This window comes from Trichomycterus rosablanca, chromosome 22, assembly GCF_030014385.1.
Source record: "Trichomycterus rosablanca isolate fTriRos1 chromosome 22, fTriRos1.hap1, whole genome shotgun sequence".
Lineage (NCBI taxonomy): Eukaryota > Metazoa > Chordata > Actinopteri > Siluriformes > Trichomycteridae > Trichomycterus > Trichomycterus rosablanca.
The window spans coordinates 18,543,820-18,561,376 of NC_086009.1; the positions used below are offsets into that span (position 1 = coordinate 18,543,820).

General features: G+C 39.8%; 1 protein-coding gene across 3 annotated transcripts in view; it reads left to right on the plus strand.

Annotated features, from left to right (window-relative positions):
* The first annotated feature begins 3,378 nt into the window (after positions 1-3,378).
* Positions 3,379-17,557, plus strand: part of rbfox1 (RNA binding fox-1 homolog 1) — a 303,171-nt gene continuing 288,992 nt past the window's right edge. For all 3 annotated transcript variants that reach the window (XM_063018467.1, XM_063018468.1, XM_063018470.1), the window contains exon 1: positions 3,379-3,448. In XM_063018467.1, coding sequence (XP_062874537.1) covers positions 3,404-3,448 — 45 coding nt within the window. In that variant the 5' untranslated portion in view covers positions 3,379-3,403. The remainder of the gene's footprint in view (positions 3,449-17,557) is intronic.

Here is a 17,557-nt window from a genome sequence, read left to right on the forward strand (position 1 = left end):
ACGAAATTATATTAAAACATCGTGTCTTGCGGCACTTCAGGAGCAGCGGGGATGTAGTTACACAGAGGTCACTGATGACAAGTCCTTTACCGCCTGGGCCGCTGCTAACCCAATTTATATAGACTGTCACCAGGACTTTGCAGTGGTGGCTGCAACCTCTCTATTCCACTCCAGCCTGACTTTTCTTGAGAAAAGTAACGGTGGGAGATTGTTTTCTGACATGCCGTTGTCAGATGTCATGTAGACCTTTCAAGTTCGCGACTTGCTATTTTATTCAGCACCAGAGCTCTGTCGTGCCCTCTGAGTTTGGGATATAGATGACAGGAGGGTGGCCTTTATTTCATATGTGTAGGTTGAACTTTAAAACTACAGTTATTGATTCGGGCAGTTGTCAATGGATATATGCTCAGAAAAAAATCCAGTCTTTGTTTTGTGTCTAAAAATGAAAGTGGCCACCTACATCCAACCAATCAGGATGAAAAGCATCTCTCCTGCTCAATAATTAAGCGTTGCTTTTAGTATATCATGTGTTTTTTAAACACTGAGAGGAGAGCTTGTTTTTAAGATGACTGACTGTTTAATCCCTATGCAGTGTTCTCTGGACCAGAAACTTAAATATACAGGTTAAACTAGAAATTAAATTCTATTTTTGATCAAATACTGAAAGAAACTGTAGTTATTTTTATTCAAGTCCAAAGACATGGAGTCAGGCCAAATGAAGGGTCTGACTCCAATAAGTGTGTCTACCCTGTGATGGACTGGCAACCTGAATTGGATGTTTACCGCCTTTTGCCCAATGAATCTGACTCACTGCGACCCGCAACAGGTTTTTAAGCATTAACTTGTTTTCAAGGTCGTTTATAACGTGTGGGGCGGCACGGTGGCTCAGTGGGTAGCACTGTTGCCTCATAGCAAGAAGGTCCTGAGTTCAATTGCCAGGTGGAGCGGTCCGGGTCCTTTCTGTGTGGAGTTTGCATGTTCTCCCCGTGTCTGTGTGTGTTTCCTCCCACAGTCCAAAGACGTACAAGTGAGGTGAATTGGAGATACAAAATTGTCCATGACTGTGACCGTTTCTGTCATGAATGTAACCAAAGTGTGTAAAACATGATGTTAAAATCCTAGTAAATAAATAAATAATAGCCTTGTGTACCATTATTTTATCGAACCACTGTGGAATATGTGTGGAATAAGTGTAAACTTTTTCTGGAACTTTTATGGCAACCCTGTGTCTTTTATACATATTCGTTGTTACCTCATACTTGATGTGTAAGTAAAATTAAAGTGTAACCCTGTGCCTGGAATCGTAACTTTGTGGGATTTTATTGTAAACCTGTGCTTGAAGTATTTCCCACTGGGGCCAGTGATAGCTCAGTGGTTAAGGTACTGGACTAGTAAACAGAAGGTTGCCAGTTCAAGCCCCCCCACCACCAAGTTGCCACTGTTGGGTCCCTGAGCAAGGCCCTTAACCCTCAATTGCTCATCGTGTTCCGCTCATTGTGTAAGTCGCTTTGGATAAAAGCGTCTGCTAAAAAGTTAATGTAAATTTCTAAATTATTACCTTTTACTACATCTTTTTAAAAGTTTTATAGTCATACAGTTATGTTAGCAACTTTTTGTGACATGGTACAAAGTCAAATTAAGCTAACCTTGCATCTGAATCACTGTAACTTCATATTTAATGGTGTGTCATGTAACACGTAAGTTGTTTAGTAAGTTATTTACAAAAATAGTTCTTTGTTAGCTTGTGTTTTGTTATTTGTTGTAACCTCATTCGTTAAAAAGTGTGAAGTTGTTGTTTTAGTCACAACCTTCTGTCTGACTCTGTTCGTTATTACCTTGTGCTTGATGTTGTACACTTAACCCTCGTACTTAAAGTCATTAATTCTATAATTTATAATAATACCTAAAGAGCTTTATTTGGACCTCATATTCCTGAATTTAATCCTGAAGTGCTTTATTTGGACCTCATATTCCTGAACTTAGTCCTGAAGTGCTTTATTTGGACCTCATATTCCTGAACTTAGTCCTGAAGTGGTTTATTTGGACCTCATATTCCTGAACTTAATCCTGAAGTGCTTTATTTGGACCTCATATTCCTGAACTTAGTCCTGAAGTGGTTTATTTGGACCTCGTATTCCTGAACTTAGTCCTAAAGTGGTTTATTTGGACCTCATATTCCTGAACTTAATCCTGAAGTGGTTTATTTGGACCTCCTATTCCTGAACTTAATCCTGAAGTGGTTTATTTGGACCTCATATTCCTGAACTTAGTCCTGAAGTGGTTTATTTGGACCTCGTATTCCTGAACTTAATCCTGAAGTGGTTTATTTGGACCTCGTATTCCTGAACTTAGTCCTGAAGTGGTTTATTTGGACCTCGTATTCCTGAACTTAGTCCTTAAGTGCTTTATTTGGACCTCATATTCCTGAACTTAGTCCTGAAGTGGTTTATTTGGACCTCATATTCCTGAACTTAATCCTGAAGTGGTTTATTTGGACCTCATATTCCTGAACTTAATCCTGAAGTGCTTTATTTGGACCTCATATTCCTGAACTTAATCCTGAAGTGCTTTATTTGGACCTCGTATTCCTGAACTTAGTCCTGAAGTGGTTTATTTGGACCTCATATTCCTGAACTTAATCCTGAAGTGGTTTATTTGGACCTCATATTCCTGAACTTAGTCCTGAAGTGCTTTATTTGGACCTCATATTCCTGAACTTAATCCTGAAGTGCTTTATTTGGACCTCATATTCCTGAACTTAATCCTGAAGTGCTTTATTTGGACCTCGTATTCCTGAACTTAGTCCTGAAGTGGTTTATTTGGACCTCATATTCCTGAACTTAGTCCTGAAGTGGTTTGTTTGGACCTCATATTCCTGAACTTAATCCTGAAGTGCTTTATTTGGACCTCATATTCCTGAACTTAATCCTGAAGTGCTTTATTTGGACCTCGTATTCCTGAACTTAATCCTGAAGTGCTTTATTTGGACCTCGTATTCCTGAACTTAATCCTGAAGTGCTTTATTTGGACCTCATATTCCTGAACTTAATCCTGAAGTGCTTTATTTGGACCTCATATTCCTGAACTTAGTCCTGAAGTGGTTTATTTGTACCTCATGTTCCTGAACTTAATCCTGAAGTGCTTCATTATTACGGCTCAGGTTGCTGACCGGGGTGGGCGCGCGGGGGTGTGAGGCGGGATGGCGCGTGCTCATTTGCATCAGCGGCACGTGGCTACGAACCGGTGACAGTCTGCTCGCACATTTTTCTCTGTCTGTCTCCACCGAGGCGCTGAAGTCTGCTCTCACCTACAGCGAGGAAACCGAGGAGGAACCGGGATCCACTCTGTTTTTCCCCTTCACCCCCCGGCACCACCTCCATCTCCTCCCGCTGCCCCGACCGCCATGAAATCCTGGCAGCTGATCGCAGTGGCGGGAGATGCCCTTCAGGTAAGACGCGCGGAGAGAGAGCATAGAGAGGAAGAGCGGGAAGAGGAGCAGGAGGAGGAGGAGGAGGGATACGGAGGTCAGTGCTTAAAGGCTCGGTGTACCGGGTTTGTTTCGGGTTGTGCGCACCTGGTTTGCTCTTGGCATGGCATGGGTTGATAGGTGCGCGCATGCTTGGACAGGGCGCTCCGCGGTGCGCACCGTGTGCTTGACCAGGGTTGTACATCTTTATTGCTTTAGAATTTAGATGAAGTTTATGCCTTTTGGAAACTTGGATGCGTTTGCTACTTTCTTTTGTTCGATTTTCTTTCCTGAGTTGCACCTTGTTTGTTTTGCTGAGGAGGTTTGGTGCATGTGTTGATCTGTTCTGGTAACTTGCAGCGATGCTATGCACTTTTGCATGACTGGAAAAATGATTGTTGAAGTGATAAAAGCAGTATTATTTCAGTCAAATCAAAGAGAAAAGCCAGAATCATACCACAATATAAGTAAATATCATAGAAGTAATGACCTAAAGTTGGATCTAAACAGCACAGATGCTTCAGAATGATCATGTGTGGTAGTACCAGACTATCTAAATTTCTGAAGGTGAATCAGGTCTTTTCAAATTGACCTTCAAAAACACTGGAAATATGTATTTACTTCTTAACCCCACAACACTGGCTGTTTAGCACAGTGGTGTGCCATGTTTGCGTTTAAGAATGCACGGCCCTTGGGGGTTCATAAATGCTGTGATATGCTTGCTCACAAATGTGACGAATGTTGGAAAACCTGGAGCTGTTATTATTCATCAGAAATGTAGGAACTTTTGGGCTGTGGCAGGAACTAAAAGGACACTAGTGAAAGCATTCGTCTTAATAAGGCGTCTTTAAATGTGTAATGTAGAAAAAATCCTTAACATGGTTAATAATGAAAGAGAACTTCACATTAAATGTTGATTAAAAACATCATCATCTAGTAAAATCAAGGAGAAAAGCCAGACTTGTACCACAATATAAGTAAATATGTTATAAGTAAATGACCTGAAGTTGGATCTAAACAGCTCAGGTGCTACATGATGATAGAACAATGTGTTCAGGACCAGACTGTCTGAATACTGCATGCTTTGTCCTTAGACACCACACCACACCACATTTCTGAAGGTGAATCAAGTAGAATTTTGTGTTTCCAAGATGACCTCCAAAGATTTATTTACTTGCTGTTTAGCACAGTGTGCCATGTTTGCGTTTAAGAATGCACAACCCTTGGGGCATCTTTGTATATGTGACCGAGAGCAGCCCAAAGCTAATTATTTTGTATTTATCAGTACAGTAGGAACTTCTGAGCTGTGGCAGGAACTAAAAGGACACTAGTAAAAGCATTCCTCTTAATAAGGCATCCTTATATGTGTAATGTAAAAAATCCTGAACATGGTTTAATGTATCTATTAGAAGCTAATAATGGAAAATAACTTCACGTTAAATGTTGATTAAAAAACATCGTCATCTAGTAAAATCAAGGAGAAAAGACAGAATCATACCACCAAGTTGGATCGAAACAGCTCAGGTGCTACAGGGTGATAGAACAATGTGTGACAGGACCAGAAAATCTGAATACTGCATGCTTTGTCTATAGACACCACACCACACCACACCACACCACATTTCTGAAGGTGAATCAAGTAGAATTTTGTGTTTCCAAGATGACCTCCAAAAACACTGGAAAGATTTATTTACTTCTTAACCCCACAACACTGGCTGTTTAACACAGTGGTGTGCCATGTTTGTGTTTAAGAATAAAGACTGCAAAATGCTTTCTCATATATGTGACCGAGAGCAGCCCAAAGCTAATGTTGGAAAGCCTGGAGATGTTATTATCTATCAGAACTGTAGGAACTTCTGAGCTGTGTGTTAAATAAGGTGGCAGGAACTAAAAGGACACTAGTGAGAGCATTCATCTTTATAAGGCATCCTTAAGTGTATAATGTAAAAAAAACCCTAACATGGTTTCATGTATCTATTAATCTATTAATATCTTAGAATGAAAGAGAACTTGACATAAATCAACATAAAATGTTGATTAAAAATGTAAATCTTTTAACTATAGACACAGGGCTCTATGAAAGCGATCTGAGAAATGAACCCAGATATGCACAGAATTTAAAACTGAGTCTTTGTATGTGCTTCAGCATAATACACTGTGGCTCATATATTCAAGTAAATACTGAAAAATATTGAAAACATTACCTTAAAGCAGCAAGTAATATTATCAATAATAATTATAATTAATTACATCAAAACAATAGAAAACGTGAAATGAATTAGGGAGTTTTATTACCACAGTGCACAGGTGTTATAAAAACTGTCTAGCAAAATTTTTCACCTTTTCGACCATCCTGTTTGCACCCCTTGCACGCCTGTACGAACGGTAGCATAAAACAGCCCTAAAGTGACTGACAGGAGCAAAACAAGGACTCCAGTGTGTGTTTCTGAGGTGAACAATACACACGCTCAGATTAAATTCTGTCACCTTGTCTCAGTCCTGTTGGGTCACGTTTGAAAGATGCTTCCACGTTATTTGTACGAGCGGTAAAACCAATCAGATACTGACTCATTGTTTGGCACGTGCAGAGATCTGTGCTGGTGAGGACCTGGAGCATCGCTGTGCTTTGTTTGCATGGATGAAATGCGGATGATTAATGCTGCAGTGACAGTGAAACAGCATCCAGTACAATTAAAAGTGAAAGTCACAATCACGCCACCGTGGACGTGTGCCGTTATTTAAACGATATAGATAATGATGATGGACGTGAAGTGGCAGATGTGTTATTTTGGGAGAAAATAGGATATTATAGGATATACATGCACTTTCTTTTTCTGTGTGTGTGTGTGTGTGTCAGTGATGCATTTGAATATGTTGCATTCTTGCCATTTTGCTCGTGTTTAAAAAAACTGCAGCTTGTTTTGTTCTGCTGAGGAATTTTAGTACCTGTTTTGAGATTTAAACTTGGTAGGACTTACAGCATTGCTGTGCATTGTTTACAAGACTGTTGATTATGTAACAGTTACAGTAGCATAAATCAGTCACAAATGAGATACAGTATCGCAGTTTTATTAAATGCAAAAGCTAGTATCACACCACTGAGGTCAGCTGTCATTTACATTAAGATGATAACAGGCAGGTAATATTTGATGGTAATGACATGCAGCATGTTTTTAAAGGTGTCTAGATTGCTCACCATGGGTTCAATAAACATAAACTATTATATTTTTCACAGTTTTAAAAAGCCACAGGGTCAGGGAAGTTGCTAGCCTGTGCGTTTTTGTCCTGTTGGAGCCCAAAGTTGAAACCTTGTGCATAAAGTTTTTTTTTTATTATGACCCCAAAATGTTTCTTATAATCCTGTGTGTCCTGTAGTTTCTTCTCTGATGTTGTGTATTGTCTCCTTGTACTTAGATTTCAAGTCATTTGTTGTTATACTATGCAACAGTATACCTGGATTTGTAACCATAACCTCATTCAGTCTATTATTGGTTTTTGTAACCTCATGTCCAAGTCATCCATCATAAACTTATGCCAGAAATTGCTTTCTGTAACTGTAAGTAATCATATTATGATTTATTGCAACTACCATGTCATTATTGTAACCTTAATAATCGTAAACCTCTCTCAGAAGTGTACTTGTAATCAGATGCGTAACCATGTGCATAAATAGTCAAGTATTGAGCAGCCTCATGTTTGTAATTGTCCATGACAAACGTGTGCATCAAGTCACTAATTGTAAGCATAGGCATGAAATAGTTTTTCATAATTTAATGTCTAAATTTTTGCACTTTCACATTCAGCATGGTAAAACTAATAGTTCAAGCTGAGTTGGTGTGTCAGTGGTGCTACCGACCAGCTGCTTAACAGACACAACTGACCGTGAAGGTGGTTGGGATTTTTTTTACATTTTACATTTTGGGCATTTAGCAGACGCTTTTATCTAAAGCGACTTACAGTATATAATCTAAGCAATTGAGGGTTAAGGGCCTTGCTCAACCTGGCAGTGGTGGGGCTTGAACCGGCAACCTTCTGATTACTGGTCTAGTACCATAACCACTAGGCTACAGCTGCCCTGTACCCATTGATGCTGCAAAAGCAGTTCTTGCCGTCTGGTTGAGATGCTGTACTTTCCATCCTGACTGCTTTAAAAAGATTAAAAATATTAGACGGAGACGAGTTTTAATCCATGGCCTTCTCGGCAAATGTCAGAAGAAGTGTAATAGGGAACTGGAAATGGCTACATTTGGAAAGAGAGAAAGAAATCTTTACTTTGTAAAATGTAAAGTTGTTTACTTTTCTTATTTGTATTATAACCTTGTGTTAAGCTGAAAAACAGCATAACCTTGTATCTGAAGTAATTTATTGTAACCTTGTATTTGAAATCAAATTATATCAATTATATAAATAACTGCTCAAGTCATTTTTAAAACATGATTCTTTAAATTGTAACTTGATGCATTAATGGTTAATTGTAATTGTAACCTTGTGCTGTAGGTGTTTGGGCAGATGTTTTTTAAGTTATTATTTATTGTAACATCATGCTTAATGTAGTTTATAAGCTTGTGCCTAAATTACTTGGTCATAATCTCGTACCCTGTTTAGTGCTTTAGTGCTTTTCAGCTTGGAATTATAGTTTACTGGTAACATACACTGTTATATCATCAAGGCTGATAGCTGCCAGAGATACCGGCTACACCTGACTACCCAAAACCTTCTCCATGATGTAAAATATACACATTTTAAAAAGATCCAGTTTAGGTAGACTTCAGAAAGGTTCTTTATGTAGAACTAGTTTTACCTATAAGCATAAATCACCCAAAAAGCTCTTGAGGAACCCTATTGAGTAAAATTGCACATTGACAGTTCATCCAGCTCAGGTTCCTCTGTTACACTTCAGTATCAGAGAGACGGTTAAGGACTGATTCATCCATGAATAAGAAATCTGCCACCATGTGTATTCAGGCTCGGCTATTCAGTGTCGGGAATGTGTTGCTTTTACTACAATACATAATCAAGTTCTCAAGGACTCTCACAACTGCATGAATCATGAGAGAAATTTAAAGCTGAGTTGGAGTGATAAGACGACCGTGTGCTCTGTTAATGTAGAGATTTCTCACAAATGCAAATGTGTATGAGTAACGAGTACATATACACAAACTATAAATGTTTATATGTATGTATGTATGCATACATATACACCGACCAGGCATAACATTATGACCACTGACAGGTGAAGTGAATAACACTGATTATCTCTTCATCTTGGCACCTGTTACTGGGGTGATATATTAGTCAGCAAGTGAACATTTTATCCTCAAAGTTGATGTGGCGAGCGTGAGGATTTGAGCGAGTTTGACAAGAGCCAAATTGTGATGGCTAGACCACTGGGTCAGATTATCTCCAAAACTGCAGCTCTTGTGGGGTGTTCCCGGTCTGCAGTGGTCAGTATATATCAAAAGTGGTCATGGGCGGCCAAGGCCATGTATATATACAATACACACACACACACACACACACACACACACACACACACACACATATATATAGGATAGGGTTACACCTCCTGACGCAACCCTCCTATTTTTATCCAGGCTTGGGACCGACACTGAAAGCGCACTGACAACAGCACCTTCCAGTCTAGGCTTTTTTGACCACTTCCCCTTCTCAGACACTAGCCAATGTTTAGACCCCAACCAGCCAATAGGATCATTGGTTTTAAGGTACCCTGAGAGGTAACGATGAAAGCAGCTGTTGGATAAATTGGGTTCTCTGTCTATGTCAGTCAACTGCTATGCATTTTAGAGCAGCCAGTCAATCTGCTGGCATGTGTTTTGGGAGGCAAGGGCAAACCCACACTAAGATAGGCGGAAATCAGACTTCTGATAGACTCAAGGTAAGACTTGGGTGAGATGTTTGGGTCAAAACCTGTCCAACATTTAAAAATGTATTACATGTGCAACTGATATTCCTATTAAATGATCACTATATGTGAGACCTAGGGATGAAATGATGGAAATGCCTCAGAGAAAGGTTTGGTTGGCAAAGGAGGAAGGGGGTTGTTTAGCACTTTTTAGAATCGCAGTGGGTTGTCGGAATATTTAAGCAGCTGCCGGTCAGATTCGAAATAAGTCCCATTAGTATGAATGAAATAACATTACAAACTTTAGGAACAGTAAGATTAGGAACAGTAAGATTTATTTATTTTTTCTTTTTAATGAATCAATTCTTAGAACCCATTTTTGTCAATAAATCAGTGATTAAACGAACCTTTCACTCAGAATTTTGCAGGTAAACATGTTTCTAACAGGTTGTCCAGAGAGGAATATTATACCCCAAAAATACCAGCTGAGCCCAAAAGATGCTCTTTCGAAATGCCATTGGGGTTTTCTTTTTTTATAACAAACGGAGCCCAAATCTCCATTGCAGGGACACAATGCCAAAGGAAAGCAGAACAATGTGCCAACATTCAAGGCACAGCAATATGTCCAAAAGCCTGCATGCATTTCTTCTAAATGATTTATGAGTGCATTTTTCCTTTCTAAATTAACCCGGAATAAACGTTGATTCATTTTTGAGAGACAGCTTCCTTTTAAAAATATCGAGAAGAAATATGCACAAGCCAGATGGTGTTCAATGTTTAATCAGGTTTGTTTTTTAGCTAAATCCCTCCGTAGACTGATCAGTCACTATATTAATACTTATGAATAGTGTGTGTAGTATAAAGCGTGTTTGCAAATGAAAAACGGGTGAAATGCACTCCAGGATTAATAATAGTCATTAGTTAGTAACAATAGTACGTTTCTGTGCAGTATCCAACATTCTCTTTCAGGTTAGATTGGTGGTGTGCACGCGTGTGATTGGGTTTGAATTGAATAAACACTCAGGCTTTGTTAATCATTCATCTTTAGTTGTAATTTGGAGTAAATTCTTGTGTTCGAGTGGGATCTTGGCTGGCGTCGGGGATAATCATTGAAGGCAGTGTTGTAACGACACGGGTTGATTACAGTTTTAATAAATTGTCGCTCTGGCTTGCACAACATCTGGTGTGTACGCTAATTGCAAAGTGCAGCAAAACCACTAATTAGTTCGTGTGAAACCGGAGCGATCAGGCTCATAACCTTTTCTCTGGTTTTACTCTTTACAGTGTAATAATCCTGTCATTTTTTGTCCGTTAACAAGGACAGAGTCACATTTGAGGTAGAGCACTGTTGTAACCATCGTGTCAGTAGCTCCAACATGTTTTTTGTCAGTTATTGGTTAATTGGTTAATCATTAATGTCAGTATTAAGGATTATGGTTAAAGATTCAAACATTTCACCAAGGATTATATTTGTCATCTACAGATGATACTTGAAAGCATATTTTTCTGTCATTCACATCAAGTTAAAGTATCTGGTATGTGCTAAACACTTCTGACACATTGACTAAAATAAGTTTTATGGTTTTGGTGTGCATCTGTGGGAATCGGTGCCCATTCGTATGAGGTCGGTCACTCATATTGGCTGAGCATGATTGATGCATGACCTGCAGTTCCAGTATTCCAATTCATTTCAAAGGTATTCAGTAGGGTTGAGTCAGGGCTCAGTCCAGGCCACTGGAGTTCCTTCACATGGACCACAAACTTAATTGCATATTTTGTAAATACAGTGGTACCTTGAAATTTGATGTCACTTGGTTCTGGTAGTGGTGTTGAGTTTACAAGGCGTTGAGTTTTAGGGTCTTTTTTCCCATAAGGATTTATAGGAAACCTGTTAATGCGTTCCATGGTCCCGTGAAACTGCATATATTTTAGGTTAATGTAAAATAATTGGTTGTTTTTGACACTTATATACTGAAAATAACACAAATATGATGTAATAAAGTTAAGTAATAAAGTTAATCAATCAAATATACAATAAAACCTGCACTTTATCTTTACTTCTTTATTGTTTTCTTATGCTTCTTAGTTAGTGGAGAGAACAAATAAGCAGTAACAATTAAGAGAAGTTTAGTGTTACTATGTTGTTCTTTTAATACATTAAGTTACATTATTTTTATGATTTTAGACTCTTTTTAAGCGTTTTAGACTCTCTTGGAAAAGCTGATTCTCAAAATTTCTCAGAACCTCGATCTATAACACAAGTTTAAAAGTGAAACAGTAAGGAAAATCCATCCAAACATAGATACATGTGGAGCTTATAGAGTGGATTTGATGGTTATTCCACACAAATGCAGATTCGTCTCATATTTGCACTTTGATGACGTTTATCCGCACCGCTCAACCCGAGCGCTGAACAAAGCAGCAGTCGCACACACGTTGAGTTTAGGGGAAATGTTGAGTTTAAGGGTACAAATTTCCTGACGAAGGGTGTTGAGTTTCAAAGATTTTAAGTTTACAAGGTACCACTTACTTGATATCATACACCTGTTGGTAATGGGTGTGGCTAAAATACCTGAAGTCAATAATAGGAGGGGGTGTGTACATACTTTTGGCCATGTAGTGTATTTGTAATCAAAGCTTTTGTGGTTGTTTTCTTAAAATACGTACAATTATAAAGAAGATTTCTCTTATATTCCTGCTGTGTGATATTCCTGGTAACCCCAAACATTTTATACTGTTTGTATCAAGGCTGTAGATGATTTAAATTAAAACACATTACAAGAAATGTTCAAAAAGCTTGTCGTTTGACACCTCATTTAGAACATCCTATACATCATGCATCATCACTGCTCCTGCTATCAGTCATTACAGCCAAACGTTTTGGATTCAGTAAAACCCAGAGCATCAGTAGTGGATCGGACACTTTCGTATCTCTCCTGAATGTAATCTGACCGAACCTCAGGTTTTTTCTTACTGAACTAGTTTTGCAAATTGTAGCTCCGTGAAGCTGAAGGTCCGTCAGCAATTTCCACCTAATTCTAATAACGATTCAACAAGAATGATGGATTTTATAATGGAGCTGTGGGTGCTGTCCGGTCCCATTCAGGTAAACGTCCCATCCGGATGAAGAACATAGCGTGCGAGTCTGCGCGCTGCAGTTGCTCAGCCGACAGCGTAATGGCACCATTTTCACTTATTGACTCAATATTTAGCACAGCAATTACCTGAGATTGTGGGGCTATTTCAGCGAGAGAGGATTCCATGTGCTATAGAGGGATCAGGAGGAGAGGATCACTCTGTACCAGCACACCGGCAAGGATTAGAACATTTTAGCTGACAAATCGTGAGTGGTGATTGCATTTACATTAAAAAAGACAAATTATTCAACATGGCCAGAAGTATGAAGACATCCCTTATATTTTTGAATAACAGGTTTATGTGAATCTGAGCACATATGTATACACCGGTCAGCCATAACATTAAAACCACCTCCTTGTTTCTACACTCACAGTCCATTTTATCAGCTCCACTTACCATATAGATGCACTTTGTAGTTCTACAATTACTGACTGTTGTCCATCTGTTTCTCTACATACTGTTTTAGCATGCTTTCACCCTGTTCTTCAATTATCAGGACCCCCACAGAGGAGGTATTATTTAGGTGGTGGATCACTCTCAGCACTGCAGTGACACTGACATGGTGGTGGTGTGTTAGTGTGTGTTGTGCTGGTATGAGTGGATCAGACACATCAGCGCTGCTGGAGTTTTTAAATACCGTGTCCACTCACTGTCCACTCTATTAGACTCTCCTACCTAGTCGGTCCACCTTGTAGATGTAAAGTCAGAGACGATCGCTCGTCTATTGCTGCTGTTTGAGTCGGTCATCTTCTAGACCTTCATCATTGGTCACAGGACGCTGCCCACGGGGCGCTGTTGGCTGGATATTTTTAGTTGGTGGACTAATCTCAGTCCAGCAGTGACAGTGAGGTGTTTAAAAACTCCAGCAGCGCTGCTGTGTCAGATCCACTAATACCAGCACAACACACACTAACACATAGTAATACCTGCTCTGTGGTGGTCCTGGGAGAGTCCAGACCACAAAGCGTGCAGAGAAACAGATGGACTACAGTCAGTAATTGTAGAACTAAAAAGTGCTTCTATATGGTAAGTGGAGCTGATAAAATGGACAGTGAGTGTACAAACAATGAGGTGGTTTTAATGTTATGGCTGATCAGTGTATGTATATATGATGCTATAGGAGGTTAGAAAGTGCATATTAGTTCTCAGCATTAAATGCAGGATTGTAAAAGCTAAACAGTGAACAGGTGTTGATGTAAAAATAGTGACATTTACGGAAGAGGATTTATTTCAACACTCTTGATGAGAATTCATTTGTGTCGGTGGATGTATTCAGGCAGGGACGTGAGTAATTGGCTCCTGAGTTGGAGGGTTTTTATTGGATTTTGTGGGAATCACATTTCATTTCACATTTCATTTTTAATAACGAGCATGCTCGTAAAAGTGTTTACACGCTAATTGCTGGCGTATTCTCTCACCAGAGTACGAGAGGTGATTTTCACACAGACGGAGAAAGTGGCCGTGTAAAAGAAATTTCATTTAAATTAGCTTGTGTTTCACGGCTGGGTCGGCGAGGGTCATTCTGATGTGGTGCACAATTTGTCTGTGAAATCTGAGTCATTTCCAGGCGGCGCATGATGTCGAATGGAAAGCAGCGGAATGCGACGGATCTCGCCGGCGTAACGTGAAGACCTAGAGGAGCAGAGCCGCCCGATAAGCCTTGATTTATGGTTTAATCCCAAAGGGCAAGCCGACAACTCCCTTCAGGAGGAAAATCTGCATTCATGGTTGTCGTTTCTAATCCAGCTTTATTAGGGCTTTCCAGTTTTATCAGTACACAAGCCTGAACTGAATATGTTCATGGAGTGGTCAAGGGGAACGTTAATGACCACGCACTATCTCTAGAGAATTGATTTATTGGAAGGTTATAAAGGTCTGAGCGTCAGGATAATCCATTTTTTAATCTTAGCATTGTTTATGCCTTTAAAGGAACATTTAACTCAAATTAATTGGCAATTAATTGGACTGCTTAATCCACTAGCGTTTTTTTGATACCCCAAAGGTCTCACATTAATATATTCTTTAAATCATTTAGTCACAGAGGAAAACAGTCTTGATTGGCTGTTTTATAATATTACAAAAACACTGTCATACCACAGACACTATATGGCCAAAAGTATTTGGACACCTGACCATGAGCTTATTGGACATCCCATTTTAAAAACAAATGGTATTGAATAAAGTGACCTCTGTGTGATCTGTTTCAGCTATAACAAAGCCATTTGTCTGAGGAGTCTTCTCACAAGGCTGTGAATTATATCTGTGGGAATTTGTGCCCTTTCAGTCAAAAGAGCATTTGTATGGCTCTGGTTTAAAGAGGGGGCAACTACATATCAATGCTTCTGTCTTTGGAATGTGTTGTCCAGCAAGATCATGGTCAGGTGTCCATTTACAATATGTTTAGCCTTAAAGTGTATGTATTAAGTAACACAGCTAGCACACAAGCGGGTTCGAATCTCGGCTCTGCTACCGGTCGGCTGGGCGCCCTCTAGCAGGTAAGATTGGCTAAAGCCCGCAGCAGACAAGATTGGCCTCTAGTCTGCTGGGTGGGAAAGATCGGACTAATAAGGGGTGGGGTTATCAACGCTGTGTAAGGACCTTGGTTGGCCAGGGCGGCTGTATAGAAAGTGGAGGAGAGCAGAGATCGGGCGTGGCTCTTTGTACACAAAGCCGACTTCACGCTCAAATCCACTGAAGTTTGGGTGAATAAGAAGGGATTGGTAGGACTGCGCACATGTCGAAGGGATGGTGTGTCAGGCAAATATATACACTCCTTGGACACCATTGGGGAGAAAAAGGGGGTAAAATGCATAAAAAACTGAGGTTTATATATGCTGATTGATTAGATCATGTGTTTAGCAAGGATTAAGCACATTGGTGATACTGCTGGGGCCACAGTGGTTCATGCCACAGAGAAACAATGGGGAACATTTTAGGGAAGCACAGTTTAGGACTTGGAGAAGTAGTAGCAAATGTACCATGGTTCATTTCTTGAAAGAAAAATGGACAACAAATATGTGTTTGTATTAATTTATCACCCTTCCCTTAAAAACAGTTGCAGGAATTAAGATCCTGTACGTGCTCAGTGGAGAAACCCTGGTCATGCCGTTCCTAATAGCCATCAAAAGCTCCTTGTCGAGTCTAAGGTGACTTTATTGCGAGATCGCTCGGTGCTGGTGATCGGCACAGCGGTAATTCGAAGTGATCTCACCCAGCACGGCTTTGTCATGGCTTTAGTGTTCGCGTGGCTCTAAATTGCCAGAGGCTTTAGCACAGCGTGCTGTATAAGGTCTTACTCATAGGTCAGATGACTCATGCTTTACCTCCGTCCCCCTTTTTACTCTGGAAATTTTGTAAAGTGTCTTTTTCTCTTAAAGACAAAATGTAAATTTCAGTTCCAGAGTGCACTTGTACTGTATTTACTTTTGTTTTATCTGCGCGCAGAAGGTGCTGATTTTAGAGCTGGCAGTCTCTCAACGTATGGCAACGTAAAGCTTGCTCGACTGTGTTTACAGCACACCTGGCACTTTTGGCTGTTCCTGTTTGTCCCACGTGAGGTCAGTGGTAATTAGAAATCAGACGTAAATAAGTGTAGATCATACGTGCAATGGCTACAATGGCTTTGTTTTTTTTATTTAAACAAACTTATTTTAATTTACGTGTGTGAGTGTGTGTGAGTGTGTGTGAGTGTATCCAGCTTTACTGTAATATTTTGGTGAACATAACTGTAAGTGCCATTGATAGAGACAGTAGAGTTTTTAACAAGACACAGACGTATGTATTTACTGAAGTCAGATGTAAAGCCGTGTGTAGTTTATGGAGAACAGACCGCTGTGTTTAAGGATTACAGTTTTAATCAGGATTACGGTACTAAACACACAGCGAAATCTGAATCGTTGCTAGCTAAACTGCAAAAGCAAAAACGACTTTTTATAAAGTTTTACACATCCAGGACTGGAGCAATCAAGATGAGCTTTGTGATACCAAAAAAGAATATCCAACAATAACAAAGGACTGAAAAACAGCAAATGAGGTACAGTGGTACCTTGTAACTCGACGTCCCCTAAACTAAAAATCTATGAAACGACCCTCTGTCGAGAGATGTGTACCCTTAAACTCACCGTTTACCTTAAACTTGACATGTGTGCGAGAACTTGTTTGGCTCGCATAAGCCGCAATGCACAGTATACTATACTCCATTAAAACAACGGCACAGCAGTGCAAAGCGGTTTTGCCGCTTCATATGTGAATGTGCTCTTACTGAACTCGCTAAGGAATACAGTATTCCGAGATCAAGCATCTCCACCATTAAGAAGTGTAAGGAAACAATAAAGAAGTAAAGCTAAAGAGCAGGGTTTATTGTATTTGTTATTGTATTCCATTATTTTACTAAAATATATGCAGTTCCATGGGGCCATGGAACGCATTAACAGGTTTCCCAAACATCCTTATGGAAAAAACGACCAACTGACTTCGAGTTTCAAGGTACCAGTGTAATTAGACAACAATATAGCAATAGGGGGCGGCACGGTGGCTTAGTGGGTAGCACTGTAGCCTCACAGCAAGAAGGTCCTGGGTTCGATCCCCGGGTAGGGTGGTCCATGTGCTTTCTGTGTGGAGTTTGCATGTTCTCTCCATGTCTGCGTGGGTTTCCTCTGGGAGCTCCGGTTTCCTTCCACAGTACAAAGACGTACGAGTGAGGTGAATTAGAGATACAAAATTGTCCATGACTGTGTTCGATATTAAACTTGTGAACTGATGAACCTTGTGTAATGAGTAACTACCGTTCCTGTCATATATGTAACCATTTACTCTTAACAGTAACACCTTATCAGAACTGTACAAGAGTTATAATTAATATTGGACAGAATTAAGTTTAGCCTATTGGTTCTGCCCTCCACAACAGTCCCAGTATCTCTTGTGGCCCACAGGAAACTTTAATTGCCCACCTCTGGTTTACAGTATCTGTGTGCTTGGGTCATGTTGCTGTCATCAAGGAACATCTCATCAAATCTTATACACAGTATTTACACAGCATAAAAATCCTCCTCTGACATCCTTTTTACATTCAGAAGTCAGACTTCAGCTGG